General features: G+C 50.4%; 1 protein-coding gene across 1 annotated transcript; it reads left to right on the forward strand.

Annotated features, from left to right (window-relative positions):
- Positions 1 to 1,093: 1,093 nt before the first annotated feature.
- Positions 1,094 to 26,655, forward strand: Calb2 (calbindin 2). Its single transcript, XM_005345681.3, has 11 exons — positions 1,094 to 1,290; positions 11,875 to 11,951; positions 14,544 to 14,633; positions 16,814 to 16,894; positions 19,838 to 19,894; positions 20,489 to 20,566; positions 20,987 to 21,042; positions 21,319 to 21,358; positions 21,580 to 21,633; positions 22,711 to 22,782; positions 25,963 to 26,655. Exons 1-11 carry the CDS (start codon positions 1,197 to 1,199, stop codon positions 26,077 to 26,079), a joined length of 816 nt encoding a protein of 271 aa, XP_005345738.1. The 5' UTR covers positions 1,094 to 1,196; the 3' UTR covers positions 26,080 to 26,655.
- Positions 26,656 to 27,763: the final 1,108 nt, after the last annotated feature.

A 27,763-nucleotide genomic window follows, 5' to 3' on the forward strand; every position in this document is an offset into this window, starting at 1 on the left:
TGCCTCTTCTGCTGTTCTGTTCCTGTAAATAACCTCAGATACACTGGGCGTGAGCAACGCAGGAGCACTTTGGGAACTTGGGCTCTAGGTTGCCCTTTGAGGTCAACTCAGAGCTGCTTCCACCTGACCCCAACAGTCAGCCCGCCCCTCTCTGCCCCGCCCCCAGGCTCTGCTCTCCCCTAGCGACCTGCTTTCGATTCTCACCTCCTTCTCTTTCGCTCTCCCTTCGAAAGGCATTTCCGCTAACACTCGTTAGCAGGTGTTAATGAGCTCCAATTCATGTCTGTGTCCTTCTTTTCAGGGGCGGTGCCGCTGTCGCTCTAAAGGTACCTTGTCCCCGAGGCTAGCACACACCACAAGGCTGAGACCTTCAGAGGTGGGGAGGCTGTGGGAACGAGGCTGTGATTGAGAGGGACTGGCGGTGTGCTTGCTGTTTTTGTCTAAGAAAAGCTCCGAGCATTCCTGAGTTAGAGTTCAATGTTCTCTACCCGCTGGAGTAGCCTTGCACCTACGACCATGACCTAGGTGGGTGAGGTTCACACACGGAACCGTAGGCTCCAGTCTCCACTCCCTGGACAGTCAGTCCTACCAGAAAGTCCTGACAGAAAGCCCAGAATGTGGCAGATACCCGAGGGGAAAAGAGAGGTACCCTACAGGAAAGTACCTCCTCCATCCCATCTGAGTCCTCCCTGCACCGTGCAGATTCCAGCTGCCCACCTACAGTATAAACCTTGAAAACTCTTTCCTTCAATTTTGTCCCCACCCCACCCTTCTTGAAAGAGTAAGAGGGCGTGGAAAGGGTTCTGGGTTCAAATCTTAGCTTTGCTACGTTAGTAATATTACTGCTGCGGCTAGTAACTGGATGTCCTCAAGACAGAGAGAAAGGAAGGAAGGAGCAGCCTCTCCCATTTCCACCAAAAAGTCTGAAGTGTCCCCAGCAGGCACCCAGGAGTCTCCTAGAAGACTCTCTCAGAGACCCCCAGGAACCGCGGCAGAGAAACCCGGGGCCTCCGCCCGTGCAGCGCCGCGCCCTGAGCGATTCCCTGAGTGTGCGCGCCCCCTGCTGATGGCCCGATGCGGTGCAGCTCGGGCCGCCTATAAAGGCAGCGTGGCGCGCAGCCCCAGAGCGAGAACCAGAGCCTAGCGGCACCGGGTGACAACGCTGAGCGCCTTAAGATCTCCAGGAGCGGTTTGCCATGGCTGGCCCGCAGCAGCAGCCCCCTTACCTGCACCTGGCCGAGCTGACAGCATCCCAGTTCCTGGAAATCTGGAAGCACTTTGATGCAGACGGTAAGGAAATCTTCCAACTTCTGGATCTGTTGACCCCCCGGGGACCTGAGGTTAGCAAAGGGGTCACTGGCATGACTCAATGTGGGCAGGTATGCTTTGCCCTCCCCCAACGGGTTTCTTCTGGTGGCAGAGCCTACTGGGGTCTTGAGTTTGGGAAACGCCCAGCTGCCCTGGTGACAACTGTTAGTAAGTTTTCCCAATGCAGGGTGCCCAAGGCCCACATTCTGAGCAAGTCGGAGCTTTCCCAGAGAGGAGGCTCGGGGGTGGTGAGGCTCCCCAGGATTCCCCTGCCCCCTTCCCCACCTTTCACTTCAAGCTAACGCTCTGCCTCCAGCCCTGTGGCTACAGGTCTCCGAACCCCATTTATGTTGCCCCTTTTGCTCCTTACCCCCATCGTCAGTATAGGAGATGGCGATAGCTGGGTATCCTGAAGGGAAACTCGGGGGTCTCCTCTGAATCTGGGGGCCCGGTTGGCCAGGAGCAGGAGTAGAGAATTGGTTTGGGGGGGCTCTTAACAAGCCGGGAATTTACCCTTCTTCCAACTCCACCAGTATGTGGGTGTGGTAGGGAGGCCCCTGCTTCTAGCCCCCAACCTGCTGCCTGATAGTAGAGACTCAGGTACCCTAAGTGACTGTCTGTGGGTGGGGGTGATTTTCTTAAACACCCCTGTGACCAACACTTTGCCCTATGGTGGTCTTCACAATGACCAACCCAAAAAGTGAGGTCGGGTGAATGGCTTCGGAGGTGACTCCCACACCTGAGATTCCAAGTATCCACAATACTCGAGTATACAAAGAGCACACATACCAACACCCCAACCCCTCATCTCTCCCCTGCCCCCACTCCCAGCTTCTGATATTACTGTAGACTTTTCCATCATTCAAAAAAAAAAAAAAAAGAGGGAAAAGAGCCATTTCAATTTACTCTCCAATGCCCCGGCTAAGCTGAGAACCCAGAACGACCTGTTGGCAGGGTGGCAGCTCGCGGCGGGGCTTTATCATGAGACTGAAAGGGAGGGGGTGGGAAAGAGTCTTATCAGTTGGTAACTCCCTGATCTCTCTCCCTCCTGTCTGAATCCCCTTGGCAGAGTCTGAAGGCGGGTGCCCAGAGAGCCTCTCTGCTCCCAGTGCTGTGGGAAGGAAAGGGTTAATGTCTGAGGGTGCCAATAGGTGAGGCTCCATTTCCCTGGAGGCTACGGAGAAAGCTGGGGACCAGGGGCCTAGGTATCCGAGGATAGGACATAATCTGCCTGAGCATTCCTGAAGGCGGTGGCTCAGTTGCTCAATCTGAAAAATGGGACCGAGGAGGGGGTGTATCTCATTTCCCTGCTCCTGCCGCCCAGGACTGAAAGGGCTCCAAGAGCATCGTTGCAGCCTGCCTGCTTTGCTTCGCATGGGACATGCTTTGGCCAGTGTATCTGCGCCAGAGACTTGAATGAGTCAAGGAAAGTTACCAAGCTATGAAGGTTATGCCACCGGGCTCCCGCTAGATGAGTCAGCTATAAACAGCTGACTTTTCCCTGGGGACAACCAGTAGCCCTCTCAATCATCGTGAAAACCTTGTTTTAAGGTCTGTTTTGAGACACCACACTTAAAAAAAAAAACGGTTGCCCCCTTTTGAATCCCACTCTGGGATGCTTCTGGGCACATGCCTCTTGTGTAGAGGAGGAAGCTGACACAGGGCTTGGTGATGGTGGCTTCCAGCTGGGGCTTAGGTCCCCATTCGAGGGGACTCCTCCTGGCTAGGGAGAGTGGACTTTTGTAGAGTGTACACTGGCCTACGAAAGATCTTCAGCCCAGCTTTGGAGGTGGTGGGTGATTCTTTTAATCCCAGAAAGGGATCCTTGAATGCACCCACACACCTCCTGGAGAAAGTCCCAGGTGGGACCAGAAACAACAGCAATGTGACTCGCCAAGTGCCTGTGTGGACAAATTGGAATTTCACTGAGGAACCTAGAAGTTTGGGGCTGCCTTTCTCTGTGCCTCTATGGTTGACCCTCTCCTTGACCTCTTACCATCCCAAGGCTGCAGCACCTAACATCTCATCCCCTGAGCTGCCTGGCCCTGTTTGAGCCTTAAGGATCTCTTACCTGCGCTGGCTTTTGTTTGAGACTTATGGATCCATTACGAGAGGTTTGCTGCTCAGTACCTTAAAGACCCCTGGGACACTCTCCGCAGCTCACAGGGTCCCTGGAGTGAGCTCACTGGAGCCCAGTTAATGAGAGGCACCAGGGAGAGAAGCCACCTCCCTACTATTCCAGACTCTTGTAAACAAAGGAGGCACGTTAGAAAAGACCTTGATCCAGCAAGAGAAGAACTGGAGGCTGGGGCTGGTGGTGGTGACCCTTACTCAGCCCATTCCAGACAGAAAGAAGGGGCACTACCTAGTTCCTTCATCCAAAAAAGAGTGTTTTCAAAGAGGTCACTGGCAGTGGGGAGGGAAGAGCAGGCATTTGGGGAGTGGGGAACTGCAGGAAATGGCCAGAGATTTCTTCTAGTTTCCCCTTACAAGCCTGGCTCTCCCTCACTGACCAAGGGTAGGCACTGGGAGTCTCTCTACTGCAGTGTCGGGCATCAGTGAGGTGGCAGCCAAGCCATCCTATGTCTTTGCAGGCTCTGGGACTTTCCTACATGTCCCCTCCACACTCTGAGAGACACAGTATCTGAAATATTCACTCTGCTGCTTCCTGGTCACTTTGTCAACAATTTTTTAACTCTCTAAGATCCAAGTGGCTGTGAAGCCTGGTAGCACAGGCCTATACCCAGGTGCTCAGGATGAAGACTGCAGATTCAAAGATTTCCTGGAATACAGAGTGAGTTTCAGGCCAGCCTGGGCAACGTGGTGAGACCCTCAAAATCAAAAGTAAAAAGAGATGGGATGAGGCTCAGAGACGCACTGTTTATCCGAATGTTTATCTAGCATGCACCAGGCTCTAGGTTTGACCATGAGCAACTCAGTAAGAAAGGGGAGGGGGGAAGAGGAGGGACAGAGAGAGCAAGAGAGAGGGAGAGAGGGAGGGAGGGGAGGGAGAGAGGAGAAGGAGGGAGAGACAGAGAGAGGGGGGAGGGAAGGAGAGGGGAAGGGAGAGAGAAAGAGGGAGGAGAGAGAGGGAGGGAGAGAGTTGGGGAGAAGAAGGGGGAGAAGGAGAGAGAGAGAACCAGGTGGCTGAGGGCTGTATGCCCCAGACAGAGTGTACATATCCTCTCTGTATAGTTCTGACAGATGCTACCAGGTTCCTAGCCCACAGGTAACCTGTGAGGAGCCACGTTGTGGCTCAGTAGAGAAATAGAGCAATCAGAACGCAGAAGAGTAAGAAGAGTACGCTGCCAGGAGCAAGTCGACATCCATGGACCAAGAGAGGTTCCACTTGGTCCAAGCCTTTATCCTATATAATATGTAGAATATATTTTGTATCCTATATATGATAGAGGATCTACGTGACCCATATAGTATAGTTGAATGTAGAAAGGAATACAAACAAAAAAGCCTATTAAAGGAGTTATTTGAAACTAAACCCCCCCAAAGTGGATTATATTCAGCTCTGCCGTAGAATAGTGCATCAAAGGGAGATGAAGTCTGTGCAAACACGGGAAAGGGTCCCCAAAAGTGTTACTTTTAAGACTATAGCAAAACTCAAAGGTAAGCTGATTTCACTACGTAAGAAGGAAATGACCTTATGGACATTTTCTATCCCCAAAGAATGTGTACCTAGCTACAGGTACGGAGACCTACTTAGTGTCTTCTGGGCTTTATCCACTTTAGTCGTGATGAGCTAACATCTTAAAGCCTTTCCTAAGGACTGAGTCTTGTTCCTTATCAGGTGGGACTCAGCGGTTCCCTTCACTGAGGACTTTGGAAGTTAATAATAAAAGGGACCATACATACAATACTGACAAGGGCTCTTCCCCCTAAACCCCGTGGCTCTAACAGAAGTGTCCTGAAAAACCACATATCACTGAAGACCAGAACCAGATGCCCAGGCAGGTCCTCCTAGAGCCCCCCCCCCCACACACACACTGCCCGCTCTGTTTCTAGTGGAGTGCACACACATACACACACACACACACACACACACACACACACACACGGCAATGCGGGAAGACTTGTGAAAACAAGGCTACCAAATGCACAGTAGACATGAAGTTTTGACACGTTGACTCCGATGTCTACAGTTCAACAGAACTACTATTCTTAAGCTCATCATAGACTCATAGAAACCATGGGAAGGGACTGTACGGATGACTTCATGATACAGTGCTGGCATCACGAGCACGGAGACCTGAGTTTGCCCCTCAGAAACCACATTTTAAAAAATCAGATTACAAGATTACACTTGTAACCCCAACGTGGGGCTACAGAGGGAGAGCACCCTGGAATTCACTGGCCAGCTTCCGGCCAGCCAGAGACCCTATCTAAAATAAAACCCACAAAGCAAAACAAACAACAAATAGATGGGTGACGCCTGAGGAATGACACTCAAGGTTGACCTCTGACGTCAACACACACACACACACACACACACACACACACACACACACACACATTGGGTCTCAGTTCATTACAGTCAGTGGGGTCTAGGTCTGGGGACCAAGGTGAAGAAGGCTTTTTTTCTGTTGACATTTCGGCAGGGCTTGGCATTAGCATTAAAGGCATGTTGGGAAAGCCTCCCACCTCACTTGGGGCAGCTCCTGGGGACTGCCTAGTCCCCGGTCCGTTTCACCATTGGGCTAATTGTTTCACAAATGGTCCCCTTTGGTGTGGAGTGTAGACAGTATATCAGCTCTGAGCCACGTATCCTCTGGGTAGCCATCCCCTTGCCTCTTGGACTGTGATTGCACCAGCCAGGAGTAGGGAAGATGGGTTTGTGAACAGCTGGGGCTCCCCCGAGAGGTAACCAAGGAGCAGGGCTGGGGTGAAGTGTTTGTACTGACAAGCTCCTTCAGCCGGCCTTGCCCAGGCAGCCACCAGCCCAGATGCCCTATTCCCCCCCACCCCTTGTTTCATCTTGCTTATTCCCACTTCAGGCATAGCTGGCTTTACTAGCTAAGGCCCTTGGGGAGGTTGCTGGGGCTCAGGAGACCCCTCAGGGAAATCTTCCTCAATTCCCACAGAGCCAGAATTAATAGAGCAGGCAGTAGACTCTTCAAGAACGGGGCCTCGGCAGTGCTCGGCCGGCTGGCATCCCTCCCCCCCTGGTGGATTGCATCAGCTGCCCTCCTGTGCCCAGCCGCCCCATCTGGAGCCTCAGGCTCTAGCCTTCTCCCCTCCTGGTTGGCGCTCTGCAGTCTTACCTCTTGCTCAATCTGCCCCTTCCTTCTGGCCTCCGCATGCCTGGGACTCAGCCCAGCGTCAGGCTGCCAGCTGTCCACAGGTTCAGGGGACCCATCCTAGCTCCTGAGCCCCATTCCAAAGTAGCCCAGCCCGAGAGTAGATTTAAATGGGAGTGTCCAAACATTGTCCCATGAGCTGCAGATCTGGGGCATCCCCCCACCCCGCCCCAGAGCCACTAGGAAAGGTGTGGGGAGCATACGTGTATATGTGATGGATAATGAAACCCATGCAAGTACAGCTATGAACAGACCTTATCCCCGGGATGAACAAAAGGACACTGTGGCCTCTGTTAGCAGTGTGATGGAAACCCCAACACCAAGTCCTCTCCTCCAAGGTGGGATTAATAGCACCTGTCTGTCGGTGGGGCAGAAACCTAGAGAGCAAGGCAGAAAGGAGAAGGCCTCTGGAAACAGCCAGTGCCTGCTATTCAAACTAACCGATAAGTCTCTTGGGCACACTTAACCACATGCGATCACAGAGCACCTGAGGCCTGGTTAAACCGCTCACCCAGAGGTGCAGAAAGCAGAGGGAGGGGCCTATGATTCTGCTCCTTCTGGGGACGGGGCTTAGGAATTCAAGCTAATATCTCACACCCGCTCTGTGGCACTCTACAAATCCGGCTTCGGCTTGGAGCCTGCATGTCTAACCAGTTCCCAGGTTGCCACCAGTCCACATACCATGCAGGAACAGCCAGCTCTTCCGCGGTACTCTAGAGTTACCAAGCTAAACTTCACTGTAACAAGATCCCCAGGTAATGGCTCTACACCTCCATGTCTGAAATGTACTACCAGCTGTGGGAGCTCGAAAGGCTCCCGCACTGCATCAGAAAGTCAGAAAACACCTGTGCAGAGCCCAGGCAATGGCGTCATTGTCAAAGCTCCCCCAGTTGAGAACCAGCACCCTAAAGAGAGTGGTGGTTGTCAGAAACCTTTAGGGCTTGAGGAGGTGGGGAAATGAAAAAGTGATTCCTCCCATTTATAGATGTTGCAGCTTCCAGGATGTTTCCAAAACGTCACTTTGTGTGGCTCTCCTGATGGATCTGTAAAGCAGAGAGGGTTTTTGAGCGGTTTGGCCCGCTTGAGAGAGAAACTGAGGCCCAGCAGAACTGACTTGTTCTAGATCAAGGGACAGTCCCTCCTTCTCCCTGGGTACCTTTTGCCTGCTCATCTCAGAAAATCTGTACATACAAACCTCACGGGGGAACAAATAAACCTTTCTGGGGTACAGCACCGTTTAGTCAAGAGTTTCCAATCCTCTGTGGGCAGATTGATAATAACGAAATGTTATCTGTCCTTAGCTTTGAGGTACACGGTGATGAAATACGGAAACAAAAGTAGGCTCAGGAAGGATGCAAGGTCCCTGGCTTCCTCTCAGCCCCTCTCCCTTGTGTTCATGGTTGGAAGGAGGCTAGTAATGATGGTTACTATGGTAACCACATCTTTATCAGTGCCCATCCACATGAGATTTGCTTCTCCATCCCCCACCCCCCAAAACTGTAACAAGGTCACAGAAAAAGCAAGCCTCTTGCCCAGGGTTTAAATCTCCCTAGAAAGATGTTGGCCAACTGCTCCTGTACCCCAGCCTTCCAGGAAAGGGCCTGCTCAATGATGGTTGGGGGTGGCCTTAGAGGGAAGGTCTGCGCCTCCAGTGGTGGAAATCCTTCTTTTGGACCCACCTGTGTATCTGCCCCCCACTTCTCACTCTCCACTGCCAATGGCTCGTCTGGCTTTTTCAAGGCTAGTCACATCCCCGTGGATCATTCTGTGCTTTGTGGGAACAGGGCCATGTCTGCAGCTTGGAGCTGTAGTTCAATCTGAAACAGGAAGGCCTGCTGCATGTAGCTCAATTTTCTCCTTTTGTTCAGGCACACTGCACTAGTGGGAACCCTCTTGCTGCTCTCTGTATCCAGGAAAGGGGCTTCTTGGTGCCAAGTCACCATCTCCGCTCCTGGCTCCCTCTCCCTGCCTCCAAGTTTACTCTTCCTTCTCTCTTCCTCTTCTGATTGCCTGGGACTTCTCAGAGAGTTCTTTCTTACCCATCCTGTCCTAAGATCCTTGGGAAAGTCACCTCTATTCGATCACATCATCAATTAGTAGTCCAAAACCCAAGTGTTCCTAACATAGAGCAGAGGCAAGAACACGGTGGTGATGACGGCTGACACGTTTCGTTTTCTCTTGCCGTCTTTGTTGCTGATTTTGTTTGTTCCAAGATAGGGCCTCACTACACAGACTCAACTAGGCAGCTCAGGCTTCAATTGGCAAAGTTACCGGTCCTTCTCATCCAGGGAGCAACTCCTGATCCTCCTGCCTCAGCCTCCCAGTGCTGCTGTGGGCCAGCACCCGGCCTAAGTTCACTGTTCTTCAGCTGCCTCTCTCAAGCAGTTACAGAAGGAAGCTCTATCGTTATTCTCATTTTATAGCTGAAGAAACTGAGGTTCAGAGAGGTGATGCTCACAGTCTGGGCGTCACAGGAGGAGAAACCGGCATTGATCCCTATATGGGAAGGGCCAACCCCCTATGCAGCAGGTACAGGGACTGGAGAAATGACAGAGCATCACAGGCCATGTGAAGCCGGGCCCAGGTGAGGGCTTTTGGTAAAGGCTGCTATGCAGAGCTGAGTGAAGGCTATGTTTCCTCATGTGGCTGCCTCTTGTTCCCGTTCCCATCAGCCAATTTCTAACACTCCCAGGAAACACATGCTCATCCACGTACCTGACCTGGGCCCTGGCCCCCGGCCCTGTGGCCTCTATATCATGATCCCTCATAGTATCATTCATGCTCATAGTACCAGCTCTAAGTCCCCCATTCCACCCACCCTAGCCTCGGCCTTCTGGAAGCTGCAGATGGCCTCGGAGCTGAGCTCAGCTTCCTACCACGCTGTCTAACCTGTAAAGCCTCCCAGGAGAAGAAGAAAAAGTGTAGAGACTAAGGCTTTGTGCTCTTAGTCACAGGGAAGCTTCACCTAAGCAATGGGACAACTGTCAGGTCACAGCAGGAGAGTAAAGTCACTGGGCACCAACTCGGTGGCTAATCACCAAAACCTCTGTTTCTTTGCTTGGAAAGTTCCAGTTCACTCCACCTCACCCCAGCTGTCCAACAAGCCCCATCTTCTTGTGAATTTCCAATTCTCCCGAAGCACTTTGTAGAATATCCTAGAAGAAAAGACAACTGCCTCATCCCAGAGGAACCCAGTAATCACCTTTTCTTTGCGGACAAAAATAAATGCATAATTCATCTCGCGCAGTTCTCTCAGCACGATATTTATTGAAGCATTTTCTCCAGGAAGCATGGCCTCCAAGGTTATTCATTTGGGAGTCAAGACCTCAGGGGCACTAGGAAGAGAGGCCAGAGAGATCCGCCCACCCCCATGCTCCACACAGAGGCCAGGGCAAATGCTTCCATGTTGCTCTTCTGTTAAGTCTGCAATTCCATATGTCCTTGAAGAACGTGACCACTTTCTTAACGATTCAAGTTGGACCTCCTCTATGGGGACCTTGCTCTCCTGCTGTTGATCAGATGTGGAACTTAACTTCAGTGATTGGCTAATGCTGCCACGCAGGGAAACCACCTGGGAGTCATAAAAAGAAGCCACAATCTTAGTTCACACCCCAAGCTAGTAGTATCAGAATGTCTAATGGTGAGAGCCAGACATCCATATTTTTTTAATGATCCTCAAGGGATTCCAATGTGCATTAAATCCTGGAGCTGCTGCCTTAGCCCTGTCTGAGTTCCCTCCTTTAAGAGTTAGCACGGACCAGTGACCTTGGCCGTGCGCTTAGTTCTGCACTGGTGTCTGGGTCATTCAGGCTCCAGTTGTAAGAACCTAGATGACCCCTCCCTACTTATGTGATCTTCAGACAAATCGCGCTTTGACATTCAGAGCTGCTTCTGGTCATTGCACTTTTTCCTCGGGTCCTTTCTCATCTTGCGCTTAGATGCCGATAACTGGGCTCAAACAACACTGATATTGGTGACGCACCCGTAATAGGCTGTGTGGTTCGCATACAAAACCCCTACTTAGGAGCTGGGGAGCTGGCTGCAGAGAGCAGAGGGCCTGAGTGTAATCCCCTGCAGACAGAGCAAAACCAGATGTAGCTGTGCTCATCTGTAGCATTAGAACTTGGAGGGAGAGACAAGTCGATCCCTAAAGTCACTATGGCCAGCTGATCCAGCCAAGATAATCAGATCCAGGTTCAGAGAGAGTCCTTGCCTCAAAAAACTAAGGTGGAACATGATAGAGGGAGACACACAACACTGACATTTGTCTTCATATGTGCACACACGGGTGCTCACAACCCACACACACATACATAAGTATATGTGTGCTCCTCCCCGCTTCCAAAAAGTCTCGGGCAAGCCACATGGATATAATCTTACCACGTGGAAGGCAGAAGCAGTGATTTGAGAGCAGGCTGGGCTGCAAGGTGAGACATTGTCTCAAACAGCAACAAGCTGAACTATTAAATTATAAGAACCCAGTCTGCAGATGAAATGGGTTAAATAATTTTCTTCCATGGTTCCCTTCTGCATTTCTTTCTCAGGACTCTCATAGCAAAGTACCACAGATTGGGTAACCTCACACAACAGAAAGCCTTCCCAGTTCTTGAGCCTAGACATTTGAAATCAAGGTTGGGGGGGGTCCTTTGGGGGAGAGAATCTGTTACATGCCTCAGCTTCTAGAGGCAGCAGTAAGCTCACAATAGTCTTTAGCTTGGAAATACATCACTCTACTCTCTACCTCTGTCTTCCTGCTGCCTGGACCCTGTCATAACAAGTGACAACTATAAAGATCTTACTCCCAAATAATGTCACACTCTAAGGCTCCAGGTGGGTGTGGGAAGAACACTCTCCGACTCTAAACACCTTTTTAACCCCAGAAACCCAATTCTTCCCCAGTGCCAGGCCTGCCCCCTGCTGACAAGTCCTGATGCAGATGACACTTCCTGAGGAACCTCCAGCACTCAGTGCTTGCTCATGAACAGCAGCTGTCTCTGCCAGCTGGCCAGATGTGCGTCCCTCCAGTGCACTGTAGCTGCTGGCTGAACAGTCCAAGGACACTCATTGTTAACCTCGCACGTGCGCCTGCCAGTGCCCCGAGGACAAGGACCCATACTTAACATGGCCGGCCTAGACACCTGTTTGCCGACTAGCAGGACAACGTTTTCCAGGGTGTTGGCATCTTCCTCCTCCCCTTAGTCTTACTATTTAGGGCAAAGGTTAATTCTTTTCCATTTGTTTTCATCTGTCTTTACAGGAAATGGGTACATTGAAGGCAAGGAGCTGGAGAACTTCTTCCAGGAGCTGGAGAAGGCAAGGAAAGGCTCTGGCATGGTAAGGCTCCACTTCACCCCTGTGCCTGGGGTTCTCCGTCGTCTTGACCTATCCAAGTATGAGAATGGCCTGCCTTGTGCTGCACCCAGTCAGCAGACCTGGGGTCTCTTTGGTCTTAACACTTAAGAGTCTTTCATTTGTAAGGATATAAAGAAAAGCTGGGTTTTCCCCCTAAGAATACCTCATCTCAATCTCCTTGGGTGTCTTAGAGAGATAACCATCAAGAAAGCCAAGAGTTGATAAATCCCCCAAACTACATGGGTATGTGTTTATGTATGCATGTATATATCTTTTCCAGGGGACAAAGTCCAGAATCCCGAAGGTTTATAACTCAAGATGGGGTTCTTAGAGGACCTCAAACACCTACAGCCTAAATGACAATGTCTCAGCCTCAGCACTGTGGACATCGGGGGCTGAATAATTTTTGTCGTGAGGGATGTCTTTACATTGTAGTGTGTTTAGCCAAACCCTTGTACCCACCCATGAGAGTCAAGTCATGGCAATAAACATGTCTTAAGTTAGATGTGATGTTGCAAGCCATTTATCCCAGCACTTGGGAGGGAGAGGCAGGCAGATCTCTGTGAGCCTAGGGCCACCCTAGTCTACACTGTGAGTTCCAGGACAGCCAGATCTACATAGTGAGACCCCCGTCTCAAAAAAAAATTTGTCTGAGACATTACTAAATGTCCCCTGGAAGAGAATGAGGATCAGAAGCCAGTATCCTAGACCAACAAAGGTTGGCTCCCCTGTAAGGACCTGGAGAACAGCTGATGTCCTAGACATTATCAAATGTTCCCTGGTGGAGAATGAGGAGCGGAAGCCAGTATTCTAGACCAACAAAGGCTAGCTCCTCTGGAGAAAAGTCGAGGGCTTCTCAGAAGTCTGCTCTCAGCCCTGACCATACTGTGTGCCCTTGGGATGGAGGAGTCGTGAACTCTGACCTGTACACAGTGACTCCAGTTCATGACCCAACCCCTATAATAGGAATGTTATTTCCTCCAGTACCAACCTGGTTTGCTAAAACCTCCTGGGAGAGTCATGTGAAATACCGAAAGCTAAAGTGACTGGGAGTGGTTTGCTGTGTCCGTGTCTAGTCTGGAATATACAGAGCCCACTCCTTCCTACGGGTCTCATTGTCTCTTGTCTCTTTCTTCCCACCTGCCGTCTTGTCCACTACTTACTAGTAAATCTGGGCTCTCTTAAGAGAATTCGCTATGTGTGAGCTCCAGGCTCAATGCTCAGCAAAGCATCCCAGCGAGAAACATGCCAAAGCCACAGGCTTAAGAGAGCTGGGGGTGATGCCGGGGTGCATTTGTCGACAGTTCTGGCATCATCCCCCATTGCTGGGATGATGTGAGCACGGGTTACAGGAACCACAGCTTCAGAACTGACTGTGGGATCCAGGACTCTGCAGAGGAATGTGCTGAGTCGAGACAGCCAAACCCAAGCACCCCTTTCTTAGTTATCCTCTTCGGCTGGCATAGGGGTGACTGCTGAGTCTGTCCATGGCAATCCCAGCTGCTCTCATCCAGGACTGGTTCCCAAAGCATCTGCCATGTGGTAGGAAAAAACTGACTTTGGGAGCTGGAGGGAGGCTTTCAACTTCTGCCCACACTTACCTGGGTGACCTTGAGGGAAGCCGCTGCATCTTGGATGCAGGGATGACTTGCCCACTGGGGACCATGGTAATCCTCTCATAGGTTGCCTGCATTTATGCTAACTACTTGCCATCAATCCTTGCACATGTGTAAATATAAATAAATACTGGCCGACAGATATTGGTAAGTTGAGATCAGGTTCCAAAGGCGACACAGAAGGAATTCAGAAAAGCTCTCAGAATTTGTAGAATTTCTCTTGGGCCAATTCGAAGGAGCCTGAAACCCCAGTGGAAGTCCTCGGGTAACTGAAGTAGAAGCGCATATATACATGGGGTGGGGGCTGCAACATTGACGAAGGATAAGAAAGAGCTCCTTGGTGCAGATGACAGCTCAGCCATATCCCAAACCAGGGAAGGGTTCCAACCATTAGGAGACCACTGTGTTTACGTTGACGGGCAATGGGCTAAACAAACTCTTAGTAAGTAATCTATTTTTCTATGCTCAGAATAGTGGAGTGGAGGATTTCAATTTTCCCTCAGCTCTGTGATGTCCTCACATTCCTTCTGGCAAGAATTCAGATAGGAATGCTGCAGAACCAAGAGCTTGTCTTTGAAGAGGAAAATGAGCGGTTCGTTTTGTATTGGTAGAGTGGCTGGAACCTACTGCGGAATAATGGGTTGAGCTGGGTTATGCTAAAGGCTGTAACTTGCGTCCGAGTAGTGGAAATCAGTCCAAACCCCTTATGGAGCTGTGGCTCAACCCATCTCAAGGGTCAAAGGGTGCATCCAGTCACATGGTACAGAATATGATGTGTCCTGCCTCCCTTTGCTAGTCCTATGAGTGAGATCTAAGGTAGAGACTGACCCTCTGAGCTCTGGCATCTCCGGTTCCTGAGTCATGTGTCCAGGACACGAAATGACTCCCAGCTCTGCTTCACCGAGCGCCTCACCGCTAGGTAACATGGCAGCAAGATCAGCCTCCTCTCTGTCCACAGATGTCAAAGAGCGACAACTTTGGAGAGAAGATGAAGGAGTTCATGCAGAAGTATGACAAGAACTCAGACGGAAAAATCGAGATGGCAGAGGTGAGAGCCATAGGGCTGGCCGAGGGCCGAAGTCCCTGTGCCTCCCCTTACGCTCAGGCACAGCCTGAAACATCCCCACCCGAGCAGTTGAGCCAACCAAGCAGAACAAACGGGGCTTTCTCTGGGTGTCACCCGAGGAAAGAGGGAGCAACAGAAATTGCAAATGTGTGATAAGCCAAGCTTAAGACAGCGGGAAGACTGATTAGCAGAAGTAGACATCTAAAAATCAAATTTAACATGTATTTTATGTAGATAATTTACATGCACAACATATTCCATGTAATTTCTACATGCTTGCATGCACACACATGCACACACATTTATAGCCAGACTTACACATAAATATGTATGTCAACTATGATCTCTGGTTTATGACCTTTGGTCCAGAGGTCAGTATGACGGGGGTAGCACATGAATTAGAGCCTAGCTCTTCCAGGATAGAGATTGGTTCTAATGATACCGTAGACCAGGTGCTCTACAAGCCAAGTTTGAGACAGAGATTCTGGGGTTGTGGTGTGTGGCAGAGACTAGAAGGGAAGAGAGGATGATTCATGAAGGGCAGAGAGAGAGGTAAGCGGGGATACCACCTCTGCCTTGGCCTCCCTCAGCTAGAACTCTCTAGATTGTACCATAGATTGTGTTTCACCCGGAGGCCCAAGTCAGTACGTCACTGGGTACAGGCTGCTCCATCCAAGGACTGAGGGAACCATATACCTTCCCTGGGGGGGGGGGGCACGACGACACAGGGACAAGGAGGGGGGCACGGGGAAGGGGCAGGAGGACACGAGGACAGGGCGGGGGCATGACACAAGGACGGGGGTCAGGGATGGGGACTGCATGGGGGACAGGACAGCTCCAGTTTAGCTGAAGGTAGTTCACCTGCAGGGGAAGTTGTGTCCTGCGGGTAGTTTCCCTTCAGGCCACTGAGGAACAACACTGTCACCCAATTTAAAAGGCTAAACATGCTATACGTGCCCATGTTGTAAATCTCAGGGTCAGAAGATATTTTCTTTAATAGAAATAACCTATAAGGAATGACTCGGCGTTGGTGGGTATGGAGTATCGGCCCCTAACTCTTCCTAACCCTTCAATGCTGCCTGTGACTGTAACAGGGAAGCAGCCCAAAGAGAATGGGTGGGGCCATGTGTCACTAGAACTTTACAAACAAGGCTCGGGTAACGCGTGGCACTTGGCCGTGGTTTACTCTTCCTCACCTAAATCAAGAGATGCTACTAACGAGTAAGACCGTGGTCAAGGTTGGCTCTGGTTCTGCCTCTCTTGGCTCTGTCCCCTGCTCCAAAAAACCATTGTCTTACCCACTCTTGTGGCCAGATGGCTGGACGTTCCAGAAATCACATCCACAGACAACAATGTCCGTTTGCAGACTGTGTCCCCGTTTTAAGTACAAGGAAACCTTTCCCACAGTCCGCAGCAGCCCTCCTCTCACATGCCATTGGCTAGACTGAGTCACGTGCCTATTCCAAAGCCAATCAGGATTCTCTCATTCAGTTAAACTTGTTAGGATTTGCCTTAGCCCTGGGTTGCTGAAAGAGAAGCAAGGGGCAGGGGAGGGAGAGGATGGAGAGCAGTTACGTCGGCTGCCAGCTGGGATGGATAGAAGGAGGGTATCTGCAGTTTTTAAGAACGGAATTGTTAAAGTGTTAATTTGCAGTCAATACAACAACATCCCTTTGGGATGTTAAATTCTTCCAGTTTAGACTTTGAACGGTGCCATTACGGTCAAAACCGAGGTACCTGTAAAGGCCCCCTTTCCTGGAGTAATGCAGGCCATCCCAGGCATCCATCCACCTACCTGCGTCAGTTTGCACTTCTTAAAGATTTTAAACACTCGGGGAGGGCCATCCCCTAAGTGCTCTTTCTAGTCTGGGTGGCCACAGTTTAAAGGAGTGCTCTTTTTGTCTGTCAAGCAGCCCCTTACCATAAAGACTGGGGTAACCTGGGTTCTCTTCTTAGAACTCTCTACCCCTTAGAAGAGCTGCCAACTTCTGTTGTCAAGGAAGGAAATGATATAGAGCCAAATGTGACTTCCATAGCGCCTGTCGGCAGCCATTTCCCGTCCTTCCTGTGGGAAAGCTTGCTCCGCTCCCTGATGTCCGTGTCGTGTCCCCCGTCCCGTCCCCACCCCCCTCCATATTGATGCGGTTTTCTGTTTTTCCCAGCTGGCGCAGATCCTGCCTACTGAAGAGAATTTCCTCTTGTGCTTCAGGCAGCATGTGGGCTCCAGCGCCGAGTTTATGGAGGTGAGCCTTCTCTCCGCTCAGGGAGACCTGCCTTCCTCTTGGGTACAGAGAAGGTCTGCCCTGACCCTGCAGAGAATCCCTGGAGATGCTAACCACAGGGCCCTACTACTTGAGGTGTGGTCTGCGCACTGGCAGTAGCAGCAGCAGCCACATCACCTGGGTCCTTGTAGAACTCATGCCTCAGTGAGATCCCCAGGTTGGAAAGAACCACTTCTTAGGCTGGCAAAGTCCTTCCTTTCGGTGCAGCTCGTCCAAACATGAGATATGTCCTTAATTTTATGGTGCTTTAGAAGATTTTTCTCAAGTTTTTCTGCGATGGCAAGACTCTATAAGCCAGTAACTGACGTTCTGAATTCTATCCTCAGCTCTTTGCCTGTCTTGGTACGTCCTGAGCATGTGTCCTGAGGCATTGTTTGCAAGGGTCCATTTTTTTTTCTGTCTATAGAAAATGGATAAGGGGATGTAGCTCAGTGGTGGGTGCTTGTCCACCATGTGCAAGACCCTGGGCTCCGTCCCTAACACAGAAGGAAAAGCAGGAAGGGGGAGGAGGGAAGGATGGGAAAACGGAGGAACTAGGAAAGGAAGCTAGGGCTGTGTCTACCCATTCCTTTCTTTATAGAGATGCGGAGATTGGTCCCTGTTCCATCTCTGGTCTGGGATGGGGATGCAGGTAGCTTTGAAGAATCAGAGATGCTTAAAAAGAAGCAAATTCTCTCTCTCTCTCTCTCTCTCTCTCTCTCTCTCTCTCTCTCTCTCTCTCACACACACACACACACACACACACACACACACACCTCCTGGAATTCCCACCCCAGAACCACCCCTTCCTGGGGTTAGCCATTCTTTCCGTTCTTGGCATCTCCAAACATGGAATGGTCCCTCAGAAGCCCTGCAGGGCTTGTGTTCCCCCGTAGACTGCATCCCGCACAGCACACCACTTAACATCTAATTTTAGGAACACCTCAGGACTTTCCTTGAGATTCTACAAAGCCCGGGTCTCTTTAACTCCTTTCTGCAAATGAGAATCGGGTCAGCTTGGTGGAAGGGAAAGGAAGTTGAGAACTTAGAGCCCGTGCTTGCATAGAGCAGAGGTGGGCTTGGAGAGGCGGGGGTAAACCTGCTGCAGGATTGTGGTTAGGACAGCGTCTGGACACTTTGCCCTGCAGAGGACTGGGTGACAGCTACCCAAGCTGTATGGATTTGCTTGTGTTTCATAACTTGAAAAAAAAAACAAGTCTAAATGTCCTAGTATACAGTGAAAACGAAATCTTTTTTTTCCAATAGAATTAGGATTCAGTGGAAACCTTGCTACTGCTACTACCCTTTAACACAGCCATATTTTATTGCTACTGCATAACTGTGATTTTGCTACTGTTTTGAATTCTAATGTAAATATCTAATTTATGCAGGATATGTGACATGCCACCCCCAAAGGGATTGCAACCCACAGGTTGAGATCCGCTGCCCTAAATTGTCTCCAAGTTCTAAAACTCTTGCCAGCGTGAGATGCACCTGTAGAGAGGTGGAAGCATGCTGGAGGGAAAATTTAAGGAAGAGATCTGACCTTTTTTCCCCCCTCTCAAGAAACCCAGCGTGGATGGTATTTGTGTGTAGATTTGGAGCCAGGAATGATGAGCAGAAAAGTCAAAAGAACAAAATTTGAAAGACACCTAAAAAAATGATGAATTACAAAAATAGACCAAAGACTTGGGGAACAAGGTTCCCTGGGACTCTTTGCCATGGACCCAGGCAGGACCTTCCATGCCCTCTCTCCTCATCCCCTATCTGATGGTTTCAGAGCCCTTGTCTATGGGACCCATGTTCTCAGAACATGGTAAGCTACCCGTTGCTATGTAACAAATTCTCCCCTACGCGTAACACCTTCATGCAACAGAGACCTGTTATCTAACAGTGTCTGTAGTTCAGTCAGCTTCCCCAGGTGGCTCTGGTCTAGAATGTCTTGTGAATTCAGTCAGGATGCCAGCCGAGCTGGAAGCCAGGAGATTGCCCATCTTCATGGTGGCCAGACACCCGTGTCACCCTGCTGAGACTGTCTATGATGGAGTTAAAGAACGCTGCCGCTGTGGTCAGCAAGTTGGGCCCAAAGAAGAAACTCAGGCCAGAGTGGGGAGACTAGAGGCCTAGGTCACATGCTACCCTGGAGATGGCGGCCGATATTCCTTAAACCATATGCAGTGAGAGTGGAAGATGGGAGCTCTCAGAGAGGGAGAGGGAGGAGGGGATAAGGAAGGTCAAGGGGTGCTGTCTGGGGGACAGTCTAGCACAGACAGCGGCATTGCCGAGTCTGCTTCACCACTGAGCACATCTGTTGAAGACATCATGATGCAGGGATGGAGGAGCCTCCTGCTCCTTCCAGAGTTCTCCTCATACCCCTGCCTCATCCCTCATTCCTCGTACATAAAAAGAAAACCTCAAACCCAAAACAAACCTAAGCTCCATTAGGTCCTTCTTCTGTCCCTGAACAAAGCTGCCTGCTTAGCACTTAGAGAAGTTCAAACCTAGTTTACAGCTTGATCCGAAAGAGGACCCAGGGGCCAGCGGAATGGCTCCGTGGCTAAGGGTGATTGCTGCCAAGTCTGATGACCTGAGTTCAAGCTCCAGAGCCCACACGTTGAAAGGAGAAGACAACTTCTACAAGTTGCCCCCTGGCCTCCACAGGCACACAATGATGTACACACCATACTTCCCCCAACGAACAAAACAAGCAGCAAATATAAAAGAGGGCCTGAGCCTGTCTCAGATTTAAGTAAGAGATCTCATCCGGGCCATACCCCCCCTTTTCTGTGTAGTCTCATGTCCTCTGGTAGAGTGAGGACCCTTAACACCCTTAGACACTAAGTCCCAATCTGTCCCATTACAGAGAACAGGGGAAGGTGGCAGGGTTTGACACGTGTTGTGAATAGGTTGACGTTCCCGTTGCAGGCTTGGCGGAAGTACGACACAGACAGAAGTGGCTACATCGAAGCCAATGAGCTCAAGGTAAGATTGGTGGCCTTAGCGATGGTGTAGAGGACACGGCGAGTGAGGCTGAGGCCAGAGTCTTGGTGCATCTCGAGGACCAGGGAGGAAGGGCCTGGTGGCTGAGGAACATGGGTCTGTAGTTCCTTAGGGGTACTCGATCCCGGCACAGATGTTGAGCTTCAGAAGGACCTGTGCCTGCCATGGGGAGCTACAGGACCAAGCATTTAGCCAAGCCACCCTCTTCTGCATCCTGGGCTCTAATACAGGTACCCTTGAGGAAATCCCAGGAGACTGGCTATCTAACTTAAACATCCACCCCATTTCCTCTGGGTAATCAGTGATCCTTGGGCACAGCTGGGCCCTGTGTACTGGGTTCTGATGTGGGAATCAAAGCCAGTCTCTATCACCTATTCTGTGGGCAAGGTTGTATGTGCCAGGAGCCAGCCAGAGGCCTTTACGGTTATACCGCACGTGATAAAGGATTTAAGAAGAGAAATGTAAAAGCTATGTATTGGTAGAGCTCAAAGATTAGCTTTGTCTAAATGAATACGTAAGTGAATGGGTGATAAGCTGTGTGAGCAAGTCGGGCTCAAGAGGCCTTTGGTGTTCCAGGGGTTCCTGTCTGACCTCCTGAAGAAGGCCAACCGGCCCTATGATGAACCGAAGCTCCAGGAGTACACCCAGACCATAGTAAGTGTTAGCAGCACCCCTTCCGGTGTCCTTCCTCTGCTGATGGGTCAGGCCTATGTGCGATGACTCATGGCGGCAGGCATAAGTTCATAGCTGCATGCATCCTTGGTGGTCCTTGTTGAGTTGATCCCCAAAGCACAGTGATACTGGGGCAGGGGTTCTCTGTTTCCATGGGAACTGATAGAGCTCCGGGAGAAGATGAACATTGAGAGGTGGACCTTTAGTGATGGCTGTTGTATCTCAGCACCCCCAGAAGGGGAGAGATAGCTGGTACTTAATCCTCACTGTCTCCCCCAGTGACTGACTTGGGCCTCGGTGATCCCTAGCTTCAAGTGATCCCAGTGGAAAAGATGGCAGGGGGAGGCCCTTATGTGAGAAGGTCAAGCAGATAACCCCGTCACCTCTTTCTCTTCCCAACAGCTGCGGATGTTTGACTTGAATGGAGATGGCAAACTGGGCCTCTCCGAGATGTCCAGGTAAGTGTTGTCCATCCTGGTTTCACTTTGAACAGGCCTGTGCTGCTGTCCCTATCTGAGCCCAAAACAAAACCAGCTAGAACTAGAAATCTTGATACCACACTTTGTCCATTTCTTTTATTTATTTATTTTTAACATCCCAACTAACTCCTGGTTATAAAGTGCTCTGTGATCATGTCCATGGCTATAGATATTGCCTCTCTACCCTGCTCCCCGTCTGAGTGGCTGCTGCCCATGGCATGTCCTCTGATCTCCGCTCTAATATTGTCTTTCCAGACTCTTGCCGGTACAAGAAAACTTCCTGCTGAAATTCCAGGTACCAATGTCTCTGCTTTCTTTTGGCCTCTCCATCTTCTCATCTCTCTGGCCTCCTTTGCTCCAACAACACACACACATGCGTATGCATGCACACACACGCATGCGTGCGCACACACAGAGACAGAGTCATGCAGACTTATATGATTTCTCACACATTAACCTCACTCCCCCACACTTACATTTTGGGGATTCGTCTCTCTAATTCTTTGGTCTTTCCAGGGTATGAAGCTGACCTCAGAAGAGTTCAATGCCATCTTCACATTCTACGACAAGGTGAGAGGGAAGAGTATGGGGTGGGAAAGCAGAAGCTTGTCACCTGTGGTGGCAATGGCCAGAACTGCTTGGTCCGTAGGAAGAGACCCGCTTTCCAGAGGGGTCTGCTGGGCCCGTGGATTCTTTCTTCTGTTACGTGGGAAGGCAAATGGCACTCTTTGCTTCCTGACCTACAGGAGTCCACAGATCTGATTTCTTACTAACATAATAGAAAACAGGTTTTGGGTTTGTGTGTTGGTTTTTAGCAGTTGACAGAGGAAGGCGGTGCTCAGAGTCAGGGCGTGGTCATGATATGGCAGTAGAGCCGTTATTTGTTTGGCCGCTTTGGTTTTTCCATCTTTTTTTTTTAATTGATTTGGTTTCAGTTTTGACACAGAGTCTTGCTGTGCAGGCTGAGATGCCTTTAAATTCTTCATCCTCCTGTCTCAGATTATCGAGTGCTCGACCAACAGGCTTGGGGGTGTTTGTGCCATCATACATAGCTCAGCCAGTTGTTTTCTGGGACTTTGGGGGTGAGAATCACCTCCTAGTCCCACCCCAATCTTACCTGGCCCCTGCACGTGTTGCTCTGGTGGTCTCCTTCATAACGAGAGGGTTGGCAGTTGACTCAACAATTATTCAGTTAACTCTAAGCTTCTGGGACCTCATTTATATCACAATGCAAATGAGAAACACTACCAGAAGAGGAGCCCAGGAGTCTGTACTGAATGATGGACTGGTGTTGACAGAAAGTGCATTATTCTCTCCTTGTAGGATCTGAACACTTCTCTTTGCACAGAGAAATGGGAAGATTAGGCACATACAGAGAGACGCACACACAGATACACCGTCATACACACAGACGCACACACAGACACACCGTCACACAGAGACGCACACACAGACACACAGTCACACAGAGACGCGTGCGCGCGCGCGCGCACACACACACACACACACACACACACACACACACACACACACACAATCACATACACAGGCGCACCCACAGGCCAGGTGGGGGAAAGAGCTGTGATCAGGGTGACTGGGGCTGGAGTTCAGAGCAGGGCGCTGACAACTCTCTGCTGCCACCCTCAGGATGGAAGCGGCTACATCGATGAGAATGAGCTGGACGCCCTCCTGAAGGATCTGTACGAGAAGAACAAGAAGGTGAGGGAATGAGCCCAGGGCTGGGAGAGGCTGAGAATGAATTCTCTCATCTCTGATCTGAGGTGACAAGGCAGCGGCAGTTTGTGGGCTGGACCATTTTTAAAGACTGTTGGGTCCATCCAGTATATCCATCACACTGTGTAAGCAGCAGCAGGCCTGCAACTCTCATCCTGTAAAGCTGAAACCCCACACCCATAGCAACCCGGTTCTCCCATCTCTTGCTGCACTGCACTGCTGTCGGTGTCACTGCTGTGTCAGAATTCTCCCCCTTTAGAGCTGATAATTGCCTTCCATGTCTAAATCGTTCTGTCTACCCATGTGCTTCCTTTGCCCACGTGTTGCTTCTGTGTGCTGACTGTTGTGGTTGATGATGCCATGAGGTGGGGGCCATGCTGATATAGCCCATCCTGTAGATGCACCAGCCAAATGGCCATCATGAAAAACTTTTAACACAAAGAGAGATTTTGGAGGGCAGAAGCCCGCAGGGGTAAGAACTGTTCCAAATTCATTAACTGCAGAACCTAGGACCGGGAAAGAGGCTAGAAGGGAATTAATGAAGAGTTTGTTTCTCTCAAAGTAAAGGCTGAGAAAACCAGTTTTGTGCCTGGTACTGCCTCTTGGGAATCCTCCAGAGCCGTCCCACCTCCGAACCCTGGGTGGGAGGGATCGGGTGGAATGGCGATCAGAAGGCAGGGGCCTTTACCGACCTCCGTCTTCCTTCACCTGCCAGACGATGGTTTTCACAGAGAAAGTGACTGCTGCTTGCTTTAATTAGACGACAAACGTTCTGCAACTCCTCGAGCTGTCCAACCGCCTTGGCTGCCAAATAAGAGCTAAATTTAATGTTCAATTTCAGGAAAAAAAAATCACTGCAGCCTCTGGGTTCATTTTCTTTCTTTTGTGAGGGTTTTTCTGGTCTTACGGCTTCAACCTGAGTAACAGCCTTCATTGATTTCATATGTCATTTACATTTTAATGTAAGTGAGAAGGGTTCAGATGGTTCCTGGAAGAAGAAAGCCTTCCCCAGAGCCAGTCTTAAAGCCCAGCAAACCTCTTTCCTGACACTGTATCCCAACAGAAAATCATTTATGATATGCGCTCCAGTGAATATTAGGAGGCTGCAAGAAGAACCGTCTTTGGCTTGAATCACCTTAATGAAGTATAATTAGTTCTTATAAGGCCACGCCTAATGCTTGAGGTTGGTAACTCTGCACACATGCGTTATACCTCAGCAGCCTGCACTTCATAGGCATCAGCTCACCAGTGTAAAGAACAGAGCACAGAGCTGCACAGGTCAGCCCCAGTGGTGCAGACCAAAGCCAGGAGTCAGGTGCTAGGATCTGGAAGCAGCCCTGAAGGCTGGAGAAGGGGGTGTTAGTAGAGGCTGTTGACATGGGAGCCTTCCACATGTGCCAGGCCCCAGGCTTGGCACCTGGACGCGGAGAGGGTAAATCAGAGGGAGATCTGCGTCACTAAATCTCAGCACCTGAGCTGGGAACGGAAGAGGCCGTTTGGGGTGAGCTCACACAGCAGGTGCAGCCTTGTTTTAAGGGTGCCAGTTTGGGCTATGATAAGGTCTCTAAGCAGATTAATATTGGGGACTCTAGAAGGGGCTAAACTTCAATAGCTCGTGGCATTCCTAAGGCTGTGGTAGCAAACTAAAGCCTTTTCCAAGTTTTGAATGGAACCCCAAGACATAAGAATTAGGCTGTCCATCCCTGCCATACTCCCCCTGAAATTGTTTTCAAGTTTGGGGTTGATAACTGAGGCACATGTCCCTCTCACTGTGTACATGACCTTTCCAAGAACCTCACAACTTTAGGGAAGGTGTTCCTCCCTCTAGAGAGGCTTTCAGAAAGGATTCGGATGGGGACAGTGGCGTAGGACTAGGAATCACTGATTTGAGAGGTTGTCTCTGAACTATATAAGGCAAACACTGACAGCTGAACCCCATGAAAGAGGAACAGGACACAGGGAGGTTAGGGAAGTAGGTTGAGTTTGAGGCTCCGGGACTGAAGATATTTTTGATGAGGTGATCCAGCCTTTTAGTAAGAAGCTTAGCCTTTATCCTTCTATTTTCTCATCATCAAAACTGAGATAAGGGCCCATCAACATGAAAGGGGAAGTATATTTTTAAGGTATCTGCCACTGTTTACCACAAAAAAAAAAAAAGAATAAGGAAAGGGGCCTGCAGTGCAGCTTGGTGGTACAGTATTTGTCTAGCATTAAAGAAGCCCTGGCTTTGAATCCCAACAGAAAGCAAAGCAGTAGTAACACTTAAGAGGAGGAGAAGAGTGGAGGAAAGGGGGAGGGAGAGGATGAGCCGGAGATGAGAACAAGAAAAGACAGCCACTCCGCCATTGCTAGGGTGACCTTGCTGTATGCCAGACCCGCGGGCCATTTGTATCCTGGGCAGTTATTATGATGCCTGCTTAACATAAGGACTCGGGTGTTGATGGTCCTGTTTACTTTAAATTAAAAAAAAAAACTGGCCTCTGGTCTATATGCACCAAGGCATGTGTTTATGGTCTCTCTACCTCAGTGGTCCCCAAAGACCACGGGAAGCCTGTGACACAGGAGAGCTGGTGAGCTCTGTTGCTAGAGGAGACAGAAGATAAACAAACCCTCCTTGTTTAAAATGGAGGCAGCTTAGGGACATATGGTCCAGGAGGCCTGGAGACAGGGCCAGGGGCCTTTCCTGACCTCATCTCCATTACCTAGAGACCCACGTTTGCCCTGAGTAAATGGAGTTCTAGGGAAGTGGAGGGGTAGCGTTGACTCCTACAGAGACCATAACTGTCACCTCTGTACCCCCCCTTCTCTGAACCCCTCAGCACAAGTGCTAAGTGTATTCATTCCCCAACCTGGCCATCACCATCCCTCCTCGAGGCAAGGGTTATTGATTTCCCATTTGACAGCTGAGCCCCAAAAAGGTTGACTGTTTTTCTCCAAACAATGCAACCAGGAAGCCAAAGAGAGAGGCCTTTAACCCATGGCCTGACTGCGTAGTCCTTGCTTTCTGTCCCTCTAGGCTGTTTACCCTAAGATGAGGTGAAAGGAAGGTTCCCACAGCTCAGTGTGTTTGTGAGTTGTGTGTATGGCAGTGGCAGGGACAGGGAACGGAACTCCTCTGTGTGAGGCCAAGCACCAGGTCTGCGCTCACCTCTTTCTCCCTCCTAGGAGATGAACATCCAGCAACTCACCACCTACAGGAAGAGCGTCATGTCCTTGGCTGAGGCGGGGAAACTCTACAGAAAGGATCTGGAGATTGTGCTCTGCAGTGAGCCCCCCATGTAAAGGGGTGAAGGGACAGGGGCTGCTTCTGCACCTCCCCTAAACCCTGCCCCCATCTGACACACCTTCCCAGACCTAGTGAGCAAGACCAACCCTCCCCACCCCTGCAACCTGCACACACCACCTTGTGGAGCAGGAAAGGAGAGCGGGTGGCTGATAGCGTTCCTTCGAGCTGCCCCAGCCCAACCCTGGCCGGATGGACAGTTCTGCTTGCCATGGATCACCAATCACGTGGGTGGTGGGTGGGGGCACGGGTGGAGCTCCCCTAGTCTCTGCGCTGTGATGCATGAGCTCCTTCGCTGTATGATTTAGGCTTCTGAGTCCAACAGAATGGACTCTGTCCTCTTGCTGCCCCTGACCTTTGCCCCAGGCCACCATCAACCCCGAATTTCCAGGTTCTGCCCACCAGCTTGCTAATGATGTAGCTGTCTTCTCAGAGTTCCTGTGGTGGAGGGCGATTGCCCTCTTGTGTTCTTGACTTGTGTGTTCCTTTAATCCTGGGGATTCCTGTCTTCTTGTTTACCAAAGAAGAGTTTACAGAGAATAAAGTGGAAATGTTCTGCCGTGGACACTCACCCACCTCTTGTCATGGGCAACATTTCTCTGTGATGCCACAGGGGTGGGAAGGGCACCAAGGCTACCTGATTGGGCTTAGGACCCCTAAGACTCCCTAAGGCTGTGGTGGCACATGCTTGGAGGATCAGGAGATCAAAGGCATCCTTGGCTACTCAGTGAGTTTGAGGCTAACCTCAGAAACAGAAACAAGGCTGTGGTGGAGATTGGGTGGCCAAGCACGCACTTCGCAAGCGCGGGGACCTGCATCGGACCCCAGAACCCATGTCAAAATGGCAGGTGCTCGTAACCCCAGCATGAGGGAGACAGAAACAGGAAGATCCCTGTGGGGTTCTGGCCAGTCATCCTAGATCAATCAGAAACCTTGCCTGTAAGGAAGTGGGTGGCATTTCTGAGGATGACACCTAAGGTTGTCCTCCAGCTCCATGGACACACACACACCTGCACGGACATGAACACACACAACAACATGTTGTTTTTTTTAAAAAAGACCTCAAAGCACTATGGCTCTCATTTACTATCCTATTGCTCTGATAAACACCACGACTAAAACTAACTTGGGGAGGAAAGGGCTTGTTTGGATTAAATGTTACAGTCAATAGTTGAGAGAAGTCATGATAGGAACTCAAAGCAGGAACCTAGAGGCAGGAGCTACTGTCCAGGGGTGACACCGCCCGCAATGGTCTGGGCCTTCCCACATCAATCATTGGCCAAGGAAATGCTGTGGGATGCCCCAGGCCAATCTGATGGAGGAGGCAGTTCCTCAACGGACAGACTCCGGGGTGACTCTAGCACACTTGTCATCGCCTGCCTGTCCCTAAACCAAGTGGAGCCGAGTCATTGTTTGTTTCTTGTTTGCTGTGTTTCTGTAGCTCAGATTACGTGTGGTAGCAGTGTCTAGTTCATGGGCTGCTTGCCTAACTCCATGTCACTATGCTGATATCCACTTAACCCTGGAAGAGCCATGCTGTGATTCTAGTCCACAGTCAGGGCAGCTGAAGATGAGTACTGAGAACCGAGCCTTACGGCCCATGGCCAGTAGGGAAGAGAGCCAATCACGGGCAAGACGAGTGGAGCAGATGCCATAGCTTGGGGTCTGCAGGGCGTAGAACTG

This window comes from Microtus ochrogaster, chromosome 4, assembly GCF_000317375.1.
Source record: "Microtus ochrogaster isolate Prairie Vole_2 chromosome 4, MicOch1.0, whole genome shotgun sequence".
NCBI classification, from domain to species: Eukaryota; Metazoa; Chordata; class Mammalia; order Rodentia; family Cricetidae; genus Microtus; species Microtus ochrogaster.